General features: G+C 40.3%; 1 protein-coding gene across 2 annotated transcripts; it reads left to right on the plus strand.

The window, feature by feature from the left end:
* The first annotated feature begins 7876 nt into the window (after nucleotides 1-7876).
* On the plus strand, nucleotides 7877-11993 carry LOC113613133 (histone H3.3-like). 2 transcript variants are annotated; one of them, XR_003430089.1, is made up of 2 exons: nucleotides 7877-7887; nucleotides 11749-11993. XR_003430089.1 is itself a non-coding variant. In XM_027093590.1 (2 exons), the coding sequence occupies exon 2, from the start codon at nucleotides 11226-11228 to the stop codon at nucleotides 11634-11636; it is 411 nt and encodes a 136-aa protein (XP_026949391.1). In that variant the 5' UTR covers nucleotides 7883-7887; nucleotides 11212-11225; the 3' UTR covers nucleotides 11637-11651. The 2 variants fall into 2 exon arrangements, 1 of the variants encoding a protein (XP_026949391.1); XM_027093590.1 differs by lacking the exon at nucleotides 11749-11993 and adding an exon at nucleotides 11212-11651 and having other exon boundaries at nucleotides 7883-7887.
* Nucleotides 11994-25035: the final 13042 nt, after the last annotated feature.

Here is a 25035-nt window from a genome sequence, read left to right on the forward strand (position 1 = left end):
AATTTCATATATATGTGTTAGCATACGGTATTTGTCTTTTTCCTTCTGACTTACTTCACTCTGTATGACAGACTCTAGGTCTATCCACCTCATTACAAATAGCTCAATTTCGTCTCTTTTTATGGCTGAGTAATATTCCATTGTATATATGTGCCACATCTTCTTTATCCATTCATCCGATGACGGGCACTTAGGTTGTTTCCATCTCTGGGCTATTGTAAATAGAGCTGCAATGAACATTTTGGTACATGACTCTTTTTGAATTTTGGTTTTCTCAGGGTATATGCCAGTAGTGGGATTGCTGGGTCATATGGTTGCTCTATTTGTAGTTTTTTAAGGAACCTCCATACTGTTCTCCATAGTGGCTGAAACAATTCACATTCCCACCAGCAGTGCAAGAGTGTTCCCTTTTCTCCACACCCTCTCCAGCATTTATTGTTTCTAGATTTTTTGATGATGGCCATTCTGACTGGTGTGAGATGATATCTCATTGTAGTTTTGATTTGCATTTCTCTAATGATTAATGAAGTTGAGCATTCTTTCATGTGTTTGTTGGCAGTCTGTATATCTTCTTTGGAGAAATGTCTATTTAGGTCTTCTGCCCATTTTTGGATTGGGTTGTTTGTTTTCTTGTTATTGAGCTGTATGAGCTGCTTGTAAGTTTTGGAGATTAATCCTTTGTCGGTTGCTTCATTTGCAAATATTTTCTCCCATTCTGAGGGTTGTCTTTTGGTCTTGTTTATGGTTTCCTTTGCTCTGCCAAAGCTTTGAAGTTTCATTAGGTCCCATTTGTTTATTTTTGTTTTTATTTCCATTACTCTAGGAGGTGGGTCAGAAAGGATCTTGCTGTGATTTATGTCATAGAGTGTTCTGCCTATGTTTTCCTCTAAGAGTTTGATAGTTTCTGGCCTTACATTTAGGTCTTTAATCCATTTTGAGCTTATTTTTGTGTATGGTGTTAGGGAGTGATCTAATCTCATACTTTTAAATGTACCTGTCCAGTTTTCCCAGCACCACTTATTGAAGAGGCTGTCCTTTCTCCACTGTACATTTCTGCCACCTTTATCAAAGATAAGGTGTCCATATGTGCTTGGGTTTATCTCTGGGCTTTCTATCCTGTTCCATTGATCTATCTTTCTGTTCTGGTGCCAGTACCATACCGTCTTGATAACTGTAGCTTTGTAGTATAGTCTGAAGTCAGGGAGCCTGATTCCTCCAGTTCCTTCTTTCGTTCTCAAGATTGCTTTGGCTATTCGGGGTCTTTTGTGTTTCCATACAAATTGCAAAATTTTTTGTTCTAGTTCTGTGAAAAATGCCAGTGGTAGTTTGATAGGGATTGCATTGAATCTATAGATTGCTTTGGGTAGTAGAGTCATTTTCACAATGTTGATTCTTCCAATCCAAGAACATGGTATATCTCTCCATCTATTTGTATCATCTTTAATTTCTTTCATCAGTGTCTTATAATTTTCTGCATACAGGTCTTTTGTCTCCTTAGGTAGGTTTATTCCTAGATATTTTATTCTTTTTGTTGCAATGGTAAATGGGAGTGTTTTCTTGATTTCACTTTCAGATTTTTCATCATTAGTATATAGGAATGCCAGAGATTTCTGTGCATTAATTTTGTATCCTGCCACTTTACCAAATTCATTGATTAGCTCTAGTAGTTTTCTGGTAGCATCTTTAGGGTTCTCTATGTATAAGATCATGTCATCTGCAAACAGTGACAACTTTACTTCTTCTTTTCCGATTTGGTTTCCTTTTATTTCCTTTTCTTCTCTGATTGATGTGGCTAAAACTTCCAAAACTATGTTGAATAAGAGTGGTGAGAGTGGGCAACCTTGTCTTGTTCCTGATCTTAGTGGAAATGCTTTCAGTTTTTCACCATTGAGGATGATGTTTGCTGTGGGCTTCTCATATATGGCCTTTATTATGTTGAGGAAAGTTCCCTCTATGCCTACTTTCTGCAGGGTTTTTATCATAAATGGGAGTTTAATTTTCTCGAAAGCTTTCTCTGCATCTAATGAGATGATCATATGGTTTTTCTCCTTCAATTTGTTAATATGGTTTATCACATTGATAGATTTGCGTATATTGAAAAATCCTTGCATTCCTGGAATAAACCTCACTTGATCATGGTGTATGATCCTTTTAATGTGCTGTTGGATTCTGTTTGCTAGTATTTTGTTGAGGATTTTTGCATCTATGTTCATCAGTGATATTGGCCTGTAGTTTTCTTTCTTTGTGACATCCTTGTCTGGTTTTGGTATCAAGGTGATGGTGGCCTCGTAGAAGGAGTTTGGGAATGTTCCTCCATCTGTTATATTTTGGAAGAGTTTGAGAAGAATAGGTGTTAGCTCTTCTCAAAATGTTTGACAGAATTCGCCTGTGAAGCCATCTGGTCCTGGGCTTTTTTTTGTTGGAAGATTTTTAATCACAGTTTCAATTTCAGTGCTTGTGATTGGTCTGTTCATATTTTCTATTTCTTCCTGATTCAGTCTTGGCAGGTTGTGCATTTCTAAGAATTTGTCCATTTCTTCCAGATTGTCCATTTTATTGGCATAGAGTTGCTTGTAGTAATCTCTCATGATCTCTTTTATTTCTGCAGTGTCAGTTGTTACCTCTCCTTTTTCATTTCTAATTCTGTTGATTTGAGTCTTCTCCCTTTTTTTCTTGATGAGTCTGGCTAATGGTTTATCTATTTTGTTTATGTTCTCAAAGAACCAGCTTTTAGTTTTATTGATCTTTGCTATTGTTTCCTTCATTTCTTTTTCATTTATTTCTGATCTGATTTTTATGATTTCTTTCCTTTTGCTAGCTTTGGGGTTTTTTTGGTTCTTCTTTCTCTAATTGCTTGAGGTGCAAGGTTAGGTTGTTTATTCGAGATGTTTCCTGCTTCTTAAGGTGGGCTTGTATTGCTATAAACTTCCCCCTTAGAACTGCTTTTGCTGCATCCCACAGGTTTTGGGTCGTTGTGTCTCCATTGTCATTTGTTTCTAGGTATTTTTTGATTTCCTCTTTGATTTCTTCAGTGATCACTTCATTATTCAGTAGTGTATTGTTTAGCCTCCATGTGTTTGTATTTTTTACAGTTCTTTTCCTGTAATTGATATCTAGTCCCATGGCGTTGTGGTCAGAAAAGATACTTGATACAATTTCAATTTTCTTAAATTTACCAAGGCTAGATTTGTGACCTAAGATATGATCTATCCTGGAGAATGTTCCATGAGCACTTGAGAAAAATGTGTATTCTGTTGTTTTTAGATGGAGTGTCCTATAAATATCAATTAAGTCCATCTTGTTTAATGTATCATTTAAAGCGTGTGTCTCCTTATTTATTTTCATTTTGGATGATCTGTCCATGGGTGAAAGTGGGGTGTTAAAGTCCCCTAATATGAATGTGTTACTGTCGATTTCCCCTTTTATGGCTGTTAGTATTTGCCTTATGTATTGAGGTGCTCCTATGTTGGGTGCATAAATATTTACAATTGTTATATCTTCTTCTTGGATCGATCCCTTGATCATTATGTAGTGTCCTTCTTTGTCTCTTTTAATAGTCCTTATTTTAAGGTCTATTTTGTCTGATACGAGAACTGCTACTACAGCTTTCTTTTGGCTTCCATTTGCATGGAATATCTTTTTCCATCCCCTTACTTTCAGTCTGTATGTGTCTCTAGGTCTGAAGTGGGTCTCTTGTAGACAGCATATATAAGGGTCTTGTTTTTGTATCCATTCAGCTAATCTGTGTCTTTTGGTGGGAGCATTTAGTCCATTTACATTTAAGGTAATTATCGATATGTATGTTCCTATTCCCATTTTCTAAATTGTTTTGGGTTCGTTATTATAGGTCTTTTCCTTCTCTTGTGTTTCTTGCCTAGAGAAGATCCTTTAGCATTTGTTGTAAAGCTGGTTTCATGGTGCTGAACTCTCTCAGCTTTTGCTTGTCTGTAAAGGTTTTAATTTCTCCATCAAATCTGAATGAGATCCTTGCTGGTTAGAGTAGTCTTGGCTGCAGGTTTTTCTCCTTCATCACTTTCAGTATGTCCTGCCACTCCCTTCTGGCTTGTAGGGTTTCTGCTGAGAGATCAGCTGTTAACCTTATGGGGATTCCCTTATGTGTTATTTGTTGTTTTTCCCTTGCTGCTTTTAATATGCTTTCTTTGTATTTAATTTTTGATTAATATGTGTCTTGGCGTATTTCTCCTTGTATTTATCCTGTATGAGACTCTCTGTGCTTCCTGGACTTGATTAACTATTTCCTTTCCCATATTAGGGAAGTTTTCAACTATAATCTCTTCAAATATTTTCTCAGTCCCTTTTTTTTTCTCTTCTTCTTCTGAAACCCCTATAATTCGAATGTTGGTGCGTTTAATGTTGTCCCAGAGGTCTCTGAGACTGTCCTCAGTTCTTTTCATTCTTTTTTCTTTATTCTGCTCTGCAGTAGTTATTTCCACTATTTTATCTTCCAGGTCACTTATCCGTTCTTCTGCCTCAGTTATTCTGCTATTAAGCCCATCTAGAGTACTTTTAATTTCATTTATTGTGTTGTTCATCGTTGCTTGTTTCATCTTTACTTCTTCTAGGTCCTTGTTAACTGATTCTTGCATTTTGTCCATTCTATTGTCCATTCTATCTCCAAGATTTCGGATCAACCTTACTATCATTATTCTGAATTCTTTTTCAGGTAGACTGCCTCTTTCCTCTTCATTTGTTAGGTGTGGTGCATTTTTATCTTGCTCCTTTATCTGCTGTGTGTTTTTCTGTCTTCTCATTTTGCTTATCTTACTGTGTTTGGGGTCTCCTTTTTGCAGGCTGCAGGTTCGTGGTTCCTCCTGTTTTTGATGTCTGTCTCCAGTGGCTAAGGTTGGTTCAGTGGGTTGTGTAGGCTTCCTGGTGGAGGGGACTAGTGCCTGTGTTGTGGTGGATGAGGCTGGATCTTGTCTCTCTAGTGGGCAGGTTCACGTCTGGTGGTGTGTTCTGGGGTGTCTGTGTCCTTATTATGATTTTAGGCAGCCTCTCTGCTAATGGGTGGGGTTGTGTTCCTGTTTTGCTAGTTGTTTGGCATATGTTGTCCAGCACTGTAGCTTGCTGGTCATTGAGTGAAGCTGGATGGTGGTGTTAAGATGGAGGTCTCTGGGAGATTTTCGCCATTTGATATTATGTGGAGCTGGGAGGTCTCTTGTGGACCAGTGTCCTGAAGTTCGCTCTCCTACCTCAGAAGCAGAGCCCTGACTCCTGGCTGGAGCACCAAGAGCCTTTCATCCACACGGCTCAGTATAAAAGGGAGAAAAAGTAGAGGGAATTAGTAGAAGTATGAGGAAAGAAAGAAGGAAAGGAGGGTAGGAAGGAAGGAAGAAAGAAAGAAAGAAGCAAAGAAGGAAAGAAGGCAAGAAGGAAAGAAAGGAGGGAGGGAGGGAGGAAGGAAGGAAGGAAGGAGGGAAAGAAGGAAAAAAGACAGAAAGAAAGAAGATACAGTAAAAATAAAATATAATAAAGTTATTGAATTAAAAAATTCTTATTTAGAAAAAAAAAAGGGATGGATAGAACCTTAGGACAAATGTTGGAAGCAAAGCTATACAGACAAAATCTTACACAGAAGCATACACATACACCCTCACTAAAACAGGTAAAGGGGAAAAAATCATAAATCTTGCTGTCAGAGACCACCTCCTCAATTTGGGATGATTCGTTGTCTAAAGGAGGGAAGGAAGGAAGGAAAGAAAGAAAGAAAGAACGAAGGTAAAGTATAATAATGTTATTAAAATTAATTATTAAGAAAAAAATTAAAAAAAAAAAACCATGGACGGATAGAACCCTAGGACAAATGGTGGAAGCAAGACTATACAGACAAGATCTCACACAGAAGCATACACATACACATTCACAAAAAGAGGAATAGGGAAAAAAATCATAGATCTTGCTCCTAAAGTCCACTTCCTTAATTTGGGATGATTGGTTGTCTATTCAGGTATTCCACAGATGCAGGGTATATCAAGTTGATTGTGGAGCTTTAATCCGCTGCTTCTGAGGCTGCTGAGAGAGATTTCCCTTTCTCTTCTTTGTTCTCACAGCTCACAGGGGCTCAGCTTTGGATTTGGCCCTGCCTCTGCGTGTAGGTCGCTGGAGGGCGTCTGTTTTTTGCTCAGACAGGACGGGGTTAAAGGAGCCGCTGATTCGGGGGCTCTGGCGCACTCAGGCCGGCGGGGAGGGAGGGGCACGTAGTGCGAGGCGGGCCTGCGGCGGCAAAGTCCGGCGTGACTTTGCACCAGCCTGAGGCCCGCCATGCGTTCTCCCGGGGAAGTTGTCCCTGGATGCCGGGAACCTGGCAGTGGTGGGCTGCACAGGCTCCACGGAAGAGGGGTGTGGAGAGTGACCTGTGCTCGCACACAGGCCCCTTGGTGGCGGCAGCAGCAGCCTTAGCGTCTCCCGCCCGTCTCTGGGGTCCGTGCATTTAGCCACGGCTTGCGCCCGTCTCTGGGGCCCGCGCTTTTAGCCGCGGCTCGCGCCCGTCTCTGGAGTTCCTTTAAGCAGCGTTCTTAAACCCCTCTCCTCACGCACCAGGAAACAAAGAGGGAAGGAAAAGCCTCCTGCCTCTTCGGCAGGTTCAGACTTTTCCCCGGACTCCCTCCCGGCTAGCCGTGGTGCACTAACCCCTTCAGGCTATGTTCAAGCCGCCAACCCCAGTCCTCTCCCTGCGCTCTGTCCGAAACTGAAACCCGAGCCTCAGAGCCTCAGCTCGCAGCCCCGCCCGCCCCGGCGGGTGAGCAAACAAGCCTCTCGGGCTGGTGAGTGCCGGTCGGCACCGATCCTCTGTGCAGAAATCTCCCCGCTTTGCCCTCCGCACCCATTGCTGTGCACTCCTCCGCAGCTTCGAAGCTCCCCCCTCCGCCTCCCGCAGTCTCCGCCCGCGAAGGGGCTTCCTAGTGTGTGGAAACTTTTCCTCCTTCACAGCTCCCTCCCACTGGTGCAGGTGCTGTCCCTATTCTTTTGTCTCTGTTTTTTCTTTTTTTTTTTTCTTTTGCCCTACCCAGGTACGTGGGGAGTTTCTTGCCTTTTGGGAGGTCTGAGGTCTTCTGCCAGCCTTCAGTAGGTGTTCTGTAGGAGTTGTTCCACGTGTAGATGTATTTCTGGTGTATCTGTGGGGAGGAAGGTGATCTCCGCATCTTACTCTTCCACCATCTTCAAGGTCCCCCCTTGTTTGATCCTTTAATCCATTTACATTTAAGGTAAGGATCAATATGTATGCTCCTATTACCATTTTCTTAATTGTTTTAGGTTTGCTGTTTTAAGTCTTTTCCTTCTCTTGTGTTTCCGGCCTAGAGAGTTGCCTTTAGCATTTCTTGTAAAGCTGGTTTTGTGCTGCTGAATTCTCTTAGCTTTTGCTTGTTTTAAAGGTTTTAATTTCTCCATCAAACCTGAATGAGATCCTTGCTGGGTAGAGTAATCTTTGTTGCATGTTTTTCTTCTTCATCACTTTAAATATGTCCTGCCACTCCTTTCTGGCTTGCAGAGTTTCTGCTGAAAGATCATCTGTTAACCTTATGGGGATTCCCTTGTTGTTATTTGTTGTTTTTCCCTTGCTGCCTTTAATATGTTTTCTTTGTATTTAATTTTTAACTGTTTGATTAATATGTGTCTTGGTGTGTGTCTTCTTCTATTTATCCTGTGTGGGACTCTCTGTGCTTCCTGGACTTGATTAACTATTTCCTTTCCCACATTAGGGAATTTTTCAACTACAATCTCTTCAGATATATGTTAGTTCCCTTCTTTTCTCTTCTTCTTCTGGGACCCCTATAATTTGAATGTTGGTGCATTTAATGTTGTCCCAGAGGTGTCTGAAGCTGTCCTCAATTCTTTTCATTCTTTTTTTCTTTATTGTGCTCTGCCGTAGTTATTTCCACTATTTTATCTTTCAGGCCACTTATCTGTTCTTCTGCCTCAGTTATTCTGCTATTGATCCCTTCTAGAGGATTTTTAATTTCATTTATTTTGTTGTTTATGACTGTTTGTTCTTTACTTCTGCTAGGTCCTTGTTAAACATTTCTTATATTTTCTCCTTTCTATTTCGAAGATTTTCAATCATCTTTGCTATCATTTTTCTGAATTCTTTTTCAGGTAGACTGCCTATTTCCTCTTCATTTGTTAGATCTGGTTGTTCTAAGAGGGAAGTTTATAGCAATACAATCCTACCTTAAGCAACAGGAAACATCTTGAATAAACAACCTAACCTTGCACCAAAAGAAATTAGAGAAAGAAGAACAAAAAAAACCCAAAGTTAGCAGAAGGAAAGAAATCATAAAAATCAGATCAGAAATAAATGAAAAAGAAATGAAGGAAACAGTAGCAAGGATCAATAAAACTAAAAGCTGGTTCTTTGAGAAGATAAACAAAATTGATAAAACATTAGCCAGACTCATTAAGAAAAAGAGGGAGAAGACTCAAATCAATAGAATTAGAAATGAAAAAGGAGAAGTAACAACTGACACTGCAGAAATACAGAAGATCATGAGAGATTACTACAAGCAACTCTCTGCCAATAAAATGGACAACCTGGAAGAAATGGACAAATTCTTAGAAATGCACAACCTGCCAAGACTGAATCAGGAAGAAGTAGAAAATATGAACAGACCAATCACAAGCACTGAAATTGAAACTGTGATTAAAAATCTTCCAACAAACAAAAGCCCAGGACCAGATTTCTTCACAGGCGAATTCTATCAAACAATTAGAGAAGAGTTAACACCTATCCTTCTCAAACTCTTCCAAAACATAGCAGAGGGAGGAATACTCCCAAACTTTTTCTATGAGGCCACCATCACCTTGATACCAAAACCAGACAAGGATGTCACAAAGAAAGAAACATACAGGCCAATATCACTGATGAACATAGATGCAAAAACCTCAACAAAATACTAGCAAACAGAATCCAACAGCACATTAAGAGGATCAGAAACCATGATCAAGTGGGGTTTATTCCAGGAATGCAAGGATTCTTCAATATTCACAAATTAATCAACGTGATACACCATATTAACAAATTGAAGGAGAAAAACCATATGATCATCTCAATAGATGCAGAGAAAGCTTTTGAGAAAATTCAACTCCCATTTATGATAAAAACCCTGCAGAAAGTAGGCATAGAGGGAAATTTCCTCAACATAATAAAGGCCATATATGACAAACACACAACTTACATCATCCTCAATGGTGAAAAAGTAAAAGCAGTTCCACTAAGATAAGGAACAAGACAAGGTTGCCCACTCTCACCACTCTTAATCAACATAGTTTTGGAAGTTTTAGCCACAGCAATCAGAGAAGAAAAGGAAATAAAAGGAATCCAAATCAGAAAAGAAGAAAGAAAGCTGTCACTGTTTGCAGATGACATGATACTATACATAGAGAATCCTAAAGATGCGACTAGAAAACTACTACAGCTAAACAATGAATTTGGTAAAGTAGCAGGATACAAAATTAATGCACAGAAATCTCTGGCAGTCCTATGCCCTAATGATGAAAAATCTGAAAATGAAATCAAGAAAACACTCCCATTTACCATTGCAACAAAAAGAATAAAATATCTAGGAATAAACCTTCCTATGGATACAAAACACCTGTATGCAGAAAATTATAAGACACTGATGAAAGAAATTAAAATTTTTGCCTTGCTCCTTCATCTGCTGAGTGTTTCTCTGTCTTCTCTTTTTTCTTAAATTACTGTGTTTGTGGCTCTCCTTTTTGCAGGCTGCAGGTTCGTAGATCCTGCTGTTTTTCGTGTCTGTCCCCAGTGGCTAAGGTTCGTTCAATAGGTTGCCTATGCTTCATAGTGGAGGGGACTACTGCCTGTGTTCTGGTGTATGAGGCTGGATTTTGTCTTTCTGGAGGGCAGGTCCACTTCTGGTGGTGTGTTTTGGGGTTTCTGTGGCCTTATCATGGTTTTCGGCAGCCTCTCTGCTTATGGATGGGGTTTATTCCTGTCTTGTTGTTGTTTGGCACAGGGTGTACAGCACTGTAGCTTGCTGCTCGTTGAGTGGGGATGGGTCTTGGTGTTTAGATGGAGATATTATGTGGAGCTGGGAGGTCTTTTATGGACCAGTCTCTTGTACTGGACTCTCCCACCTCAGAGGCACAGTCCTGATGCCTGGCTGGAGCACCAAAAGCCTGTCATCCACACAGCTCAGAATAAAAGGGAGGAAAAAAAGAAAGAAAGAAAGAAGAAGGGAAAATAAAATAAAGTTATAAAAATAAATTTAATTAGTAAAAAATATTTAAGTAATAAAAAATAATATGGAAAGAAAGAAGAGAGGAACCAAACCAGAAAACAAATCCACCAATAATAACAAGTGCTAAAAACTATACTAAAAAAAACAAACAGACAGAACCCTAAGACAAATGGTAAAAACAAAGCCATACAGACAAAATCACACACAGAAACATACACATACACACTCACAGAAAGAGAAAAAGGGAAAAATAGTATATTGTTGCTCCCAAATCCACCTCCTTAATTTGGGATGATTCATTGTCTATTCAGGTATTCCAAAGATGCAGGGTACATCAAGTTGTATGTGGAGATTTAATCCGCTGCTCCTGAGGCTCCTGGGAGAAATTTTCCTTTCTCTTCTTTATTCGCACAGGTCCCAGTTTTCATCTTTGTACCTGGCCCCGCCTCACCATGTAGGTCGCCTGACAGCATCTGTTCTTAACTCAGGCAGGACGGGGTAAAAGGAGAAGCTACTTCGGTGGCTCTGGCTCACTGAGGCCGGGGTGAGGGAGTGTTATGGAATCAGGGGCGAGCCTGCGGTGGTAGAGGCTGGTGTGACGTTGCACCAATGTGAGGCATGCCCTGTGTTCTCCCGGGGAAACTTTCCCTGAATCATGTGACCCTGGCAGTGGCCGGCTGCACAGGCTCCCGGGAGGGAGGAGTGGATAGTGACCTGTGCTTGCTCACAGACTTCTTGGTGACTGCAGCAGCAGCCTTGGCATCTCGTGCCCATCTCTGTGGTCCATGCTGATAGCTGTGGCTCGTGCCTATCTCTGGAGCTTGTTTAAGCGGCGATCTTAATCCCTTCTCCTCCCGCATCATGAAACAAAGAGGCAAGAAAAAGTCTCTTAATTGTGTTCGCTGCCGCCACCACGCCACTGTCGCTCTCTGATGCCAGCGCCGCCTCTAGCTCGCTGAGCTTCTGCCGAAGGAGAAGGGAGGTAAGTAAGGAGGTCTTTATACCATGGCTCGTACAAAGGAGACTGCCCGCAAATTGACCGGTAGTAAAGCACCGAGGAAGCAACTGGCTACAAAAGCCGCTCGCAAGAGTGCGCCCTCTACTGGAGGGGTGAAGAAACCTCATCGTTACAGGCCTGGTACCGTGACACTCCGTGAAATTAGACGTTATCAGAAGTCCACTGAACTTCTGATTCGCAAACTTCCCTTCCAGAGTCCGGTGCGGGAAATTGCTCAGGACTTCAAAACAGATCTGTGCTTCCAGAGTGCAGCTATTGGTGCTTTGCAGGAGACAAGTGAGGTCTATCTGGTTGGCCTTTTTGAAGACACCAACCTGTGTGCTATCCATGCCAAACGTGTAACGATTATGCCAAAAGACATCCAGCTAGCATGCTGCATACATGGAGAACGTGCTTAAGAATCCACTATGATGGGAAACATTTCATTATTTAAAAAAAAATTCTCTTCCTGTTATTGGTAGTTCTGAATGTTAGATTCCCCCCCCCCCGTGGGGTCAAAAGGTACCTAAGTATATGATTGCAGGTGGAAAAATGGGGGACAAAAATCAGGTATTGGCAGTTTTACCATTTTCATTTGTGTGTGAATTTTTAATATAAATGCGGGGACATAAAGCATTAATGCAAGTCAAAATGTTTCAGTGAACAAGTTTCAGCAGTTCAACTTTATAACAATTATAAATAAACATGTTAAATTTTTCTGGACAATGCCATCATTTGGATTTTTTTAAAACAAGTAAAATTCTTATTGACTGCAACTAAATGGTGTTTGTAGCATTTTTATCATACAGTAGATTCCATCCATTCACTATACTTTTCTAACTGAGTTGTCCTATATGCAAGTACATGTTTTTTGATGTTGTCTGTCTTCTGTGCTGTTCCTGTAAGTTTGCTATTAAAATACATTAAACTATAAAAAATAAGAAAAAAGAAAAATCTCTTGCCTCTTCGACAGCTCCAGACATTTTCCCAGACTCCCTCCCAGCTACCTGTGGTGCACTAACCCCCTTCAGGCTGTGTTCAAACAACCAAACCCAGTCCTCTCCCTGAAATACAACCGAATCCGGAGCCTCAGCTCCCATCACCCGCCCGCCCTGGCGGGTGAGCAAACAAGCCTCTAGGGCTGGTGAGTGCTGGTCGGCACCGATCCTCTTTGCGGGAATGTCTCTGCTTTGCCCTCCGTACCCCTGTTGCTGCACTCTCCTCTGTGGCTCCGAAGCTTGCCCCCTCCACCACCCTCAGTCTCCGTGAGTGGAAAGTCTTCCTTTCCTCCTTCACAGCTCCCTCCCACTGGTGCAGGTCCCGTCCCTATTCTTTTGCCTCTGTTTTCTCTTTTTTCTTTTGCCATACCCAGGTTCGTGGGGAGTTTCTCACCTTTTCAGATGTCTGTCTTCTGCCAGCGTTCAGTAGGTGTTCTGTAGGAATTATTCCACATGTAGTTGTATTTCTGATGTATTTGTGGGGAGGAAGGTGATCTCCACGTTTTACTCTTTCGCCATCTTGAAGCTCCTCCTGAGGGTTGTTTTTAATATAGATATCTGCCACCTCTTTCCTCAATGTATACTGGCTGCTATCCTCTTTATAGGAGGTGTGACTGATGTTGTGATGACCAAAGCCTGCACTGAATATTGAGCAGGGCTTCCCCTTTGCTCTGTGATGTTCACTGCCCTGTCAGAAGTGAGGTCTGCTCCCTAATTCTTGGGTTAGAGGCCCCCAGATCTGTTTCTTAGCTTTGTTTTTGTTCTGCAGTGTGATATAGGTGGGATTGGACCACTCCCACTTGGACGGAAGCCACTGAGTCTTCCTCCTCTGGAGGAGTTCACCTGTGTCTGTGCTCTGTGGTGTCACCTTTTACCTGTTGTGCAAGCTCTCAGCTTACACTGTTGTAGGCACTGCTCTCTGTCCCACCTTACCTGTGGATATGCCAGTGGCTGGCCCTATTGTCTCTCAGATGTTGTTTACCCCAAGCCCCAATGTAGATCCACTGAAGTCAGGTCCAAGGATTGCAGTAATTATGGATCCGGACCTGCTTTGGGTGCTATGGGGGCAGCTTACTCTCTGGCCTGTCCCAACCCCCACGTTTATGTCCCCACAAAGTCTATAGCTGCTGAAGTTAGACCTGTCTTGGCTGTAGGAGCATTTGATGTCCATTCAGATGTTCTGCATGTGCTGAATTAACCATTCCAATCACAGTGTCTTAATCCATGGTTTGCACTGCTTCAAGGAGAGATTTCAGCTCTGCTTCCTTAGTCACACATCTCCTGGAGTTCAGATTTGGTTTCAGCCCCACCTCTCTGTATGGGTCACCCACAGCCATCTGCTCCCTGCCCAAGCAAGAGGGATCAGATACAGCGACCCCAGGTTCACAGGCCAGTTTCAGAAGGAGGAATTGGGGGTGGTGGCTGACTGGAGTGTGCATACTCTTTCAGGTGGGAGGGGGAGACGTTGACAACGATTGGGGTGCGTGCATTTTCTCTGGCAGGAGTCCCTCCTAGTGCCTGTGGAGGCGGGGGCTGGCATGTGGGGAGAGAATTTTGATGGTGACCCTGCCCTTCATGCATCACTGTGCAATGGTGCTTCATTTCTATGGTAGCCCGGGCTTCCTCCAGGAGCATTCCTGGTTATGGATTTCCTCACTCCTGTTCCCTCAGGCTGTCTCTGTGCAGCCAACAGCAATTCTCTCCCTGGGTCTGCTCTCCAAACACCACATTCCAGCACCCAGACCCTGTCAGCACTGGCAGACACCCGTCTCAGGCTGGGGTGGACAGGGCTGTGACATTGACTATCTGTGTAAGTCTCACTCTTTCCTCCCTGCCATAGACCAATTGCTGCTCTTTCCTCTGACAGCCCCCAAATCTCCCCTCTTATCTCAGCTGATCTCGCCAGTGAGGAGTCTTCTCTGATTGTGAGAACATTTCCTCTCCTTCAGCTCCCCACCAGGGGCCCAGGTCCCATCCCATTTCCTGTTTTCTTTATTTTTATTTTCTCTCTTTTGTCCTACCCAGTTATTCGGGGACCTTTTCTTATCCTTATAGGTGTCTCAGGTCCTCTGTTAGTGTTCAGCAAGTGCTCAGTGAGAATTCTTCTATTTGTAGATGTGTTCTTGATGTACTTGTGGGGAGAGGTAAACTCTGGTCCTCTTATTCTGCCATCTTGGGAAACGTTTAACTTCTCACTTAGTTCATCCAATCTTTCCTTCTATTCTTTGAATGTCTTTACTATCATTACCTTGAACTCTTTTTCAAGTAGATTGCTTATTTTCACTTTATTTAATTCTTATTCTGGTGTTTTATCTTGTTCCTTTGCTTGGGACATATTCTTCGGTTGCCTTATTTTTTCTAATTTGCTGTTTTTATTTCTATGTATTTGGTAAGTTGGTTACATTTCTTGACTTTTGAATGTGGCCTTTTGTAGGTAATGTCCTATGTGTCACAGCAGCACACTCCTCTCTGGTCACCACAGCTATATGCTCTAGGGATGTCCTCTATTGTGGGCTGCATGGGTCCTTCTCTTTTGGTGGGCTGACTACTGTGGGTGTTCTGGTAGGTGTGGCTGGCCTCCAGTCTTGTTGGTTGCCAGGTCTTGCCTTGTGTGGAGGCTTCTGCCATGTGTAGGTAGGCCCAGGTTAAAACATGGCTGACTGCAGAGCCCTGGGTTGTCCTGTGGCTTTCCCACTGGTTGGCAGAGCCAGTTTCCTGGGAGTGTGGTTTCAGGGCTGTGGGTCGTGGATCTACTGGCAGTCTTCTGGTGAGAAGAATTTATACTGTCACTACTTGCAGATTACATGATTTGTATATAGAAAACCCTAAAATCTTCACCAAAAAACCTGTTAGAATAAATTCAGCAATGTTGCAGCATACAAGATTAATATACAAAAATCTGTTCCTTTTCTATACACTAATAATGAAATAACAGAACTAGAAAGCAAAAAAAAATCTCTTTAAAATCACATCAAAAATTATAAAGTACCTAGAATAAACATAACCAAGGAAGTGAAAGACCTATACACTGAAAACTATAAAACATTGATGAAGGAAATTGAAGATAATACAAAGAAAAGGAAAGTTATGCCCTGCTCTTGGATTGGAAGAATTAATATTGTTGAAATGGCCATACTACCCAAATAAATAGAGAGTTAATGCAATCCCTATAAAAATACCTGTGACATTTTTCACAGAACTAGAACAAATAATCCTAAAATTTATATGGAACAACAAAAGACCTCAAATTGCCAAAGTAATCTTGAAAAAGAAGAACAAAGCTGGAAGTATCACTCTTATAGACTTCAGATTATAATACAAACTCTAGTAATTAAAACAGCACTGTAGAGAGAGAGATTCAAGATAGCAGAAAAGTAGGTGGAAGTGGAGTTCATCTCTCTCCACGGATGCATCAGGAATATATCTATAGATGCAACAATTCTCACAGAACACTGGCTGAACACTAGCAGAAGACATTGGACACCAGAAAGGACTATAAAGATCCCTGTATAACTGGGTAGCATGGAAAATATGAAGGGAGAAGGAGGAGGAGAGGAAGTTGGATGGGACCTGCACACTGGGGTGGGGGACCTGAAGCAGAGGAGAGATTTCCAAATTCAGGGAAACCCTCTCTCCAATGGGGAAACCCCCTCTCTGATGGGAAAATCGATTGGGACAGAAGGGTAGCATTTGAGGCTGTCAGAAGAGGGTGAAGTGGCCTATCTATAGCAGATGGGACAGATTGAGAAATACATAGATGGTCCGTACTGTGGCCCTACATGCCCCAGACTGGGACATATGTTCACAGTTGTGCAAAGAGGTTGGGAGCTGGTGCATGGGGATTGGAGAAACAGGCCCAGAGCGAGAAGTGCTTTTGGCTGTGGGGAGACGGATTGAGGGGACAGGATGGAGGAAATCTGCAGCAGGAAATGCCTATGGAGGAAGACTGGACTGCCATGGAAGCAGGGCACTACTGCTGAGTAACATGCAGGGTGAGGAGCCACTATTGTAACCTCTTTCATCCACACACTGGTGCCTGCCGATGACAATAAAAGAAGCCTTCTGTGGGCTGCATCTTGCATGCCAGCTGCCAAAAAATAATAAAAGCCCCCGCAGAGCAGGCCCTCATGTGCCAGCTAAAGGGCAATTAAAAAAAATGTCCTCTCAGGGCTGACCCTTGCATGCCTGCTGCTGGGTGCCAGAAAAACCCTGGCCATGGCTGGCCCTCATGTGCCTTATGCTGGGCACCAGAAAAGGCCCTCACTAGGGCCATATATCTTGTGCCCATGGCTGCCTGCTTCCCTGTGCATGTAGCAGCACTGGTGCTCCCATGATCCAAGCAGTCATACCACCTCTGTGCCCAGTACTCACAGGAGCAGGCCCAAGATCTCCAAGGAAGCCTCAGGACAAGACTCCTGTGGGTGGACCACACCAGACGTGAGGATAAAACCAAAGCTGAACCCCAGGGACAGGGTGACTAAGGAAGATAAAAATCTTTACATCAGCTGCACAAGCTGCAGATTAAATCCCCATGTTCAGCTAGGTAGACCATGCATCTATGGAATATCTGAATAGACAATGAGTGTTCCCACAAATGAAAATGGTCTAGTTCTGGCAGCTGTGGATTTTGGGGGCAGCACACACAGGAATTGGGCCAGATCAGAGTCTGAGTGGTCTCCACAGGGCCCACAGCAGGCCTAGAGACCAGTACAGAGGCAAAGGAGGTCCCCTTGGGGAGGCAGAGGTAGACTGTGGCTCATGGTGTGTGCAAGGAAACTTACAGCAGAGACCCCAGGGAAACATAATTATTATTATTAATTTTATTATGTTTTGATTCATTCTGTTGTTGGTTCTAGATTTTTTTGGGTGTTTTTGGTTTCTTTTTCTTTCCATTTTTGTTTGTTTGTTGTTGTTGTTTTAGTTTTTTTATAAATTTTTTTAGTCTTTTGGGATCTCCATGTTTTATAACATACTTTTATTTTTTATACATTTCTATTTTTACTTTGCTTTTCTGCTGTTCTGTGTTCTTTTCCCTTATTTCTTTCTTCCTCTTTTTCTTTAATATATTTATCTTTTTAAAAATATTTCCATTTCTACTTTGTTTTTCTGTTGTCCTGTGATTTTTCCCTTTGTATTTTGTTTTATTCTTATAATTTTTAAATCATTTTTATCAGTTTGTTTTGCTTCCTCACATTATTCTTCAGTTGGCACACTGTTTGATTTTTTTTTTAGGTTATGTGTTTTGTTAGTTTTAATCCTAACTGTTTGATTCCATTTTTGAGTTATTCTATTTGTCTGTTTTTCTCTTGCTTTTTGTTGTATTTGGCTCTGTTTTTGTTTCTTTTAGGTGTGTGTGTGTGTTTCCTTATTTCTGTTTTTGTTTGTTTGATTTTGTTTTTACCATTTGCTGGGGTTTTGTTTGTCTTTTTTTTTTTTTTTTGCTTTAATATATTTTCTATTCTATTTTTTTATATTTCTGTTTCTACATTGATTTCTGTTGTTCTGTCTTCTTTCCCCATTCTCTTTTTCCTTTTTATATAATTTTTCTCTGTTTGTTTTGTTTCTTTGCTTCATTCTTCAGTTGACACTTTGCTTTGATGTTGTTTTATGTTTTGGGATTTTGTCAGCTTTTTTCTTAATTGTTTGATTTCCTTCTTGGGTTCTTTTGTTTGTCTGGTGGTTCTCTTGCTATCTGATTTACTTGGTTCTGTTTTTGTCTCTTTTGTGTGTGCAAGTTTCCTTGTTTCTCTTTCTGTTTGTTTGATTTTACTTTTACCATTTTTCTGGGGTTTTGTTAGTCTTTTCTTTTAAACCATTTAATGTCAGATGAGTGATTTGGGGATCTCTGTCCCTTGACCAGAAGTCATGCCTGAGATTCTGGAGTGAGAGCACTGAATCCAGGATGCTGTACCACTAGAGAATTCCTGGCACCAGGGAAGATTAATCATTGAGAACTCTCAATGAGGCCTCTATCTGAATCCAAGACCCAGCTCCACCCTACTGCTTCCAGCACTAGATGTCTCACACCAAAAAACAAACAAGACAGGAACACAAATTCACCCATCAGCACACAGATGACATAAAGTCATACTAAGCTCACAGACAGCCCAAAACACATCACCTGACATAGCCCTGCTCATTAGAGGAAAAGACTCAGATCCAGGCACCAGAACGTAGGCACCAGTCCCTCCCATAAGGAAGCCTACACAAGACAGTGGACAAACCCCACGACTGGGGTCATCGAACAGAAGCAAGAGGAAATACGACCCTGCAGCCTAGGGAAAGGAGACCTCAAATACTGTAAATTAGACAAAATTAGAAGACACAGAAATATCTTACAGGCGAAGGGGCAAGATAAATACCCACAAGAACAAATAAATGAAGAGTGAATAAGCAAAATACCTGAAAAAGAATTCAGAGTAATGAAAAGAAACATGATCCAAAATCTTGGAAACAGAATGGAGAAAATACAAGAAAAGTTTAACAAGGATCTAGAAGAACTAAAGAACAAACAAACAGTAATGAACAACAAATAACTGAAATTAAAATTATTCTAGAAGGAATCAAAGGAAGAATAACAGAGTCAGAAGAATGGATATGTGAGCTGGAAGAAAGAAAGATGGAAATAATTGCTGCAGAGCAGAATAAAGAAAAATAAAGGAAAAGAATGGAAGACAGGGCTTCCCTGATGGTGCAGTGGTTGAGAGTCCACCTGCCAATGCAGGGGACACGGGTTTGTGCCCCGGTCCAGGAAGATCCCACATGCTGTGGAGCAGCTGGGCCTGTGAGCCATGGCAGCTGAGCCTGCGCGTCTAGAGCCTGTGCTCCGCAACGGGAGAGGCCACACAGTGAGAGGCCCGCGTACAGCAAAAAAAAAAAAAAAAAAAAAAAAAGAATGGAGGACAGTCTCAGAGACCTCTGGGACAACACTAAGCACAACAACATTCGAATTATTGGGGTCCCAGAAGAAGAAGAAAAATAAAAGGGGTCTGACAAAATATTTGAAGAGATTATAGTAGAAAACTTCCTGAACATGGGAAAGGAAATACTCAATCAAGTCCAGGAAGCACAAAGAGTCCCACACAAGATAAACCGAAGGAGAAACATGCCGACACACATATTAACCAAACTGACAAAAAATACACACAAAGAAAAATTATTAAAAACAACAAAGGAAAAGCAACAAATAACATGCAAGGGAATCCCCACAAAGGTAACAGCTGATTTTTCAGAACCAACTCTGCAGGTCTGAAGGGAGTGGCAGGATATATTTAAAGTGATGAAAGGGAAAAACTCACAACAAAGATTACTCTACCCAGCAAGGATCTCATTCAGGTACGACAGAGAAATCAAAAGCTTTACTCAACACTATTTAATCTGAAAAACATTTCAGTACAAGCCAGCCTTTAAACTCCATGGGTTATGGGTTTTTTTCTGGATAAAAGGAAAAAATTCCATCCAGGAAAAAGCCTGTCTTTTCCTTCTCGCCCTTCATGATTGATCTTCTGAGAGCTTGAATGCTGCTGGGAACTTACCCCTTTCTATTGTCACTTCGTGGTAGAAAGAAAATTAATGAAACTGTGCGAACTGATTGGAGGGTGTCTGATTTTTAGTTTTCCACAGGCTTGAGGCAACATGGATAAGTGCGTGTCACCCTCAGGAATGTACCCACGGTGGCCTTCCCTGCTTGTGGGCAGTGTATCCTGATGACAGGTATGCGTACTTAAGGGTCTGCATCATAAAGCCTTAAAGAGAAACACACACAGGAGAAAACTGTCAAACCTTGAACGTTGTTATTTATATTTTTAAAAATGAAAAAGATCATTGTTTGTGTGCTAACCACTTCCTTGATTCTGTTTTTTGGTGGACGTAGATGGTTACATTTGAGCTTTGTATTTTGTGAGAACCTTAATGAAACGAAGAATTCCAAAGACAGTCAAAAAAAAAAAAAGCTTTACAAAGAAGCAAAAGTAAGAGAATTCAGCACCACCAAACTGGCTTTACAACAAATGCTAAAGGAATTTCTCTAGGCAGGAAATACAAGAGAAGGAAAAGACTTATAAAAACAAACTCAAAACAACTAAGAAAATGGTAATAGGAATATAAATATCAATAATTACCTTAAAGGAAAATGGATTAATTGCCCCAACCAAAAGCTACAGGCTGGCTGATTGGATACAAAAACAAGACCCGTATATATGCTGTCCACAAGAGAACCATTTCAGACTTAGGGGCACATACATATGAAGGTGAGGGGATGGAAAATGATATTCCACACAAATGGAACTCAAAGGAAAGCTAGAATGACAATACTCATAACAGATATAAAAATAATTTAAAATGAAGACTGTAACAAGAGACAAGGAAGGACACTACAAAATGATCAGGGGATCAACCCAAGAAGAAGATATAACAGTTGTAAATATCTATGCACCCAACATAGGAGCACCTCAATACATAAGGCAAATACTAACAGCCATAAAAGGGGAAATCAACAGTAACACAGTAATAGTAGGGAAATTTAACACCCCACTTATACCAATGGACAGATTATCCAAACAGAAAATAAATAAGAAAATACAAGCTTTAAATGACACATTAGACCAGATGGACTTAATTGGTATTTATAAGACATTCCATCCAAAAACAACAGAATACACTTTCATCTCAAGTGTTCATGGAATATTCTCCAGGATAGATCATATTTTGTGTCACACATCAAGCCTCAGTAAATTTAAGAAAATTGAAATCATATCAAGCATCTTTTACAACCACAACACTAGATATCAATTACAGGGAAAAAAAGCTGTAAAAATTACAAACATATGGAGGCTAAACAATACACTACTAAACAAGCAAGAGATCATGAAGAAATCAAACAGGAAATCAAAAAAATACCTAGAAAACAATGACAATGAAAACACGAGGACCCAAAACCTATGGGAAGCAGCAAAAGCATTCTAAGAAGAAAGTTTATAGCAATACAATACTACCTCAAGAAACAAGAAACATCTCAAATAAACAACCTAACCTTGTACTGAAAGCAAACAGGAAGAAAAAATACCCCTCAATGTTAGAAAAAGGAAAGAAATCATAAAGATCAGATCAGAAATAATGAAAAAGAAATGAAGGAAACAATACCATAGATCAATAAAACTAAAAGGTTGCTCTTTGAGAAGATAAACAAGATTGATTGAGCATTAGCCAGACTCATCAGGAAAAAAAGGGCAAAGACACAAAGCAACAGAATTAGAAATGAAAAAGAAGAGGTAAAAACTGACACTGCAGAAATACAACAGATCATGAGAGATTACTACAAGCAACTATATGCCAATAAAATGGACAACCTGGAAGAAATGGACAAATTCTTAGAAATACACAACCTTCCGAGACTGAACCAGGAAGAAATAGAAAATAAGAGCAGAACAATCACAAGCACTGAAATTGAAACTATGATTAAAAATCTTCCAAAAAAGAAAAGCCCAGGGCCAGATGGCTTCGCAGGTGAATTCTATCAAGCATTTAGAGAATTGATAACACCTATCCCCCTCAAACTCTTCCAAAATATAGCAGAGGGAGGAACACTCCCAAACTCATTCTATGAGCCCACTATCACCCTGATAGCAAAATAGGACAAAAATGTCACAAGAAAATAAAATTAGAGGCCAATATCAGTGATGAATATAGATACAAAATCGTCAACTAAATATTAGCAAACAGAATCCAATAGCACATTAAAAGGATCATACACCATGATCAACTGAGGTTAATCCAAGTAATGCAAGTATTCTTCAATATATGAAAATCAACCAATGTGATACACCATATTAACAAACTGAAGTATAAAACCTTATGATAATCTCAATAGATACAGAAAAAGCTTTCAACAAAATTCAACACCCATCTATGATAAAATAACTCTTCAGAAAGTGGGCATAGAGGGAACCTACATCAACATAATAAAAGCCATATATGACAAACCCACAGCCAACATCATTCTCAATGGTGAAAATATGAAAGCATTTCCTCTAAGATCAGGAACAAGAAAAGAGTGCCCACTCTCACCACTATTATTCAACATAGTTTTGGAAGTTTTAGTCACAGTAATCAGAGAAGAAAAAGAAAAAAGGAATCCAAATTGGAAAAGAAGAAATAAATCTCCCACTGTTTGTAGATTACATGATACTATACGTAGAAAACCCTAAAGATGTCACCAGAAAACTACTAGAGCTAATAAATGAATTTGGTAAAGTAGCATGATACATAATTAATGCACAGAAATCTCCTGCCTTCCTATACACTAACAACAAAAAATCAGAAAGAGAAATCAAGGAAATACTCGCATTTACCACTGAAAGAGAAAGAATCAAATACCTAGGAATAAACTTACCTCAGGAGGCAAAAGTCCTATATGAAGAAAATTTTAAGTCACTCATAAAAGAAATCAAAGACGGTACAAACAGATGGAAAGATATACCATGTTCTTGAAGTGGAAGAATAAACATTGTGAAAATGACTATACTACTCAAATAAATCTACAGATTCAGTGCAATCCCTATCAAACTACCAATGGCATTTTTCACAGAACTAGAACAAAACATTTCACAATTTGTATGGAAACACAAAAGACCCTGAATAAACAAAACTGTCTTGAGAAAGAGAAATGGAGCTGGAAGAATCAGGCTCCCTGACTTCAGACTATACTACAAACCCACAGTAATCAAGAGAGTAAGGTACTGGCACAAAAAGAGAAATGTATATCTGTGGAACAGGATAGAAAGCCCAGAGATAAACCCAGGCATATATGGTCAGCTTATCTTTGGCAAAGGAGGCAAGAACATACAATGGAGAAAAGAGAGCCTCTTCAATAAGTGGAGCTGGGAAAACTGGGTAGCTACCTGTAAAAGAATGAAATTAGAACACTCCCTAACACCATACACAAAAATAAACTAAAAATAGATTAAAGACCTAAATGTAAAGCCAGACACCATAAAACTCTTAGAGGAAAACATAAGTGGAACACTCTGACATAAATCACAGCAAAATCTTTTTTGAGCCACCTCGTAGAGTAATGGTCCCAAGAATAAGCAAATGCAACCTAATGAAACTTAAAAGTTTTTGCACAGCTAAGGAAACCATAAACAAGACAAAAATATAACCCTCAGAATGGGAGAAAATATTTGCAAATGAAGCAACTGACAAAGGGTAAATCTCCAAAATATACAAGCAGCTCACGCAGCTCAATATCAAAAAAACCCCACAAAAAACCCAATCCAAAACTGGGTGGAAGACCTAAATAGACAAAACAAATAGGCAAAGAAGATATACAGATTGCCAACAAACACATGAAAAGATGATTAACATCATTAATCTTTAGAGAAATGCAAATCAAAACCACAATGAGGTATCACCTCACACCAGTCAGGATGGCCATCATCAAAAAATCTACAAACAATAAATACTGGAGAGGGTGTGGAGAAAAGGGAACCCTCTTGCACTGTTGGTTGGAATATAAATTGATACAGCCACTATGGAGAACATTATGGAGGTTCCTTAGAAAACTAAAAATAGGGCTACCATATGACCCAGCCATTCCACTACTGGGCATATACACTGAGAAAACCATAATTCAAAAAATACATGTACCACAATGTTCGTTGTAGCACTATTTACAATTTCCAGGACATGGAAGCAACCTAAAAGTCCATCGAGAGTTGAATGGATGAAGAAGGTGTGGCACATATATACAATGGAATATTACTCAGCCATAAAAAGGAATGAAATTGAGTTATTTGTAGTGAGGGTGATGGACCTAGTGTCTGTTATACAGAGTGAAGTAAGTCAGAAAGAGAAAAACAAATACCTTATGCTAATGCACATATATGGAATCTAAGAAAACGGTACTGATGAACTTAGCGGCAGGGCAGGAATAAAGGCTCAGATGTAGAGAACGGACTTGAGGATACAGTGGGTGAAGGGGAAGCTGGGACAAAGTGAGAGAGTAGCATTGACATATATACACTACCAAATGTACAATGGGTGGTTAGTGGGAACCTGCTGCATAGCACAGGGTGATCAGCTCGATGCTTTGTGACGACGTAGATGGGTGGGATAGGGAGGATGGGAAGGAAGCTCAATAAAGAGTGGATATGGTTATATATGTATAGTTATAGCTTATTCACTTTGTTGTACAACAGAAACTAACAACTTTGTAAACAATTATACTCCAATAAAGAAATTTGAAAAGATAAAACAGCACTGTACTGGCAAAAAAAGAAAACAAAATAAAACCCCACATATATCGCTGGAACTGAATAGAGAACCAAGAAATAAACCCACATGCCTGTGGTCAGTTAATCTATGGCAAAGGAGGCAAGAATACACAATGAAGAAAAGACAGTTGCTTCAATAAATGGTGCTGGGAAAACTGGACAGTGCCTGTAAAAGAATGCAATTAGAAATTCCTCACATCATATACAAAAATAAACTCACAATGGATTAACGACTGAAATGTATGACCTGAAACCAAAAAAAGTTCCTAGAAGAGCTCATAGGCAGGACACTCTTTGACATAAATCATAGAAATATTTTTTGGTTCTGTCTTCTAAGGCAAAAAAGATAAATAAATAAAAGGAAAATAAACAAAGTGGATCTAATTAAATTTAAAAGATTTTGCACAGCAAATGAAACCATCAAGATAATGAAAAGACAACTTACTGAATGGCGGGGGGGAAATATTTGTAAATGCTATGACCGATAAGGGGTCAATGTCCAAATTATATAAACTACTGATACATCTCCATAGCAAAACAACAAACAA

Source organism: Aethalodelphis obliquidens, unplaced genomic scaffold, assembly GCF_003676395.1.
Source record: "Aethalodelphis obliquidens isolate GAN/ISIS:26980383/991018 unplaced genomic scaffold, ASM367639v1 scaffold85, whole genome shotgun sequence".
NCBI classification, from domain to species: Eukaryota; Metazoa; Chordata; class Mammalia; order Artiodactyla; family Delphinidae; genus Aethalodelphis; species Aethalodelphis obliquidens.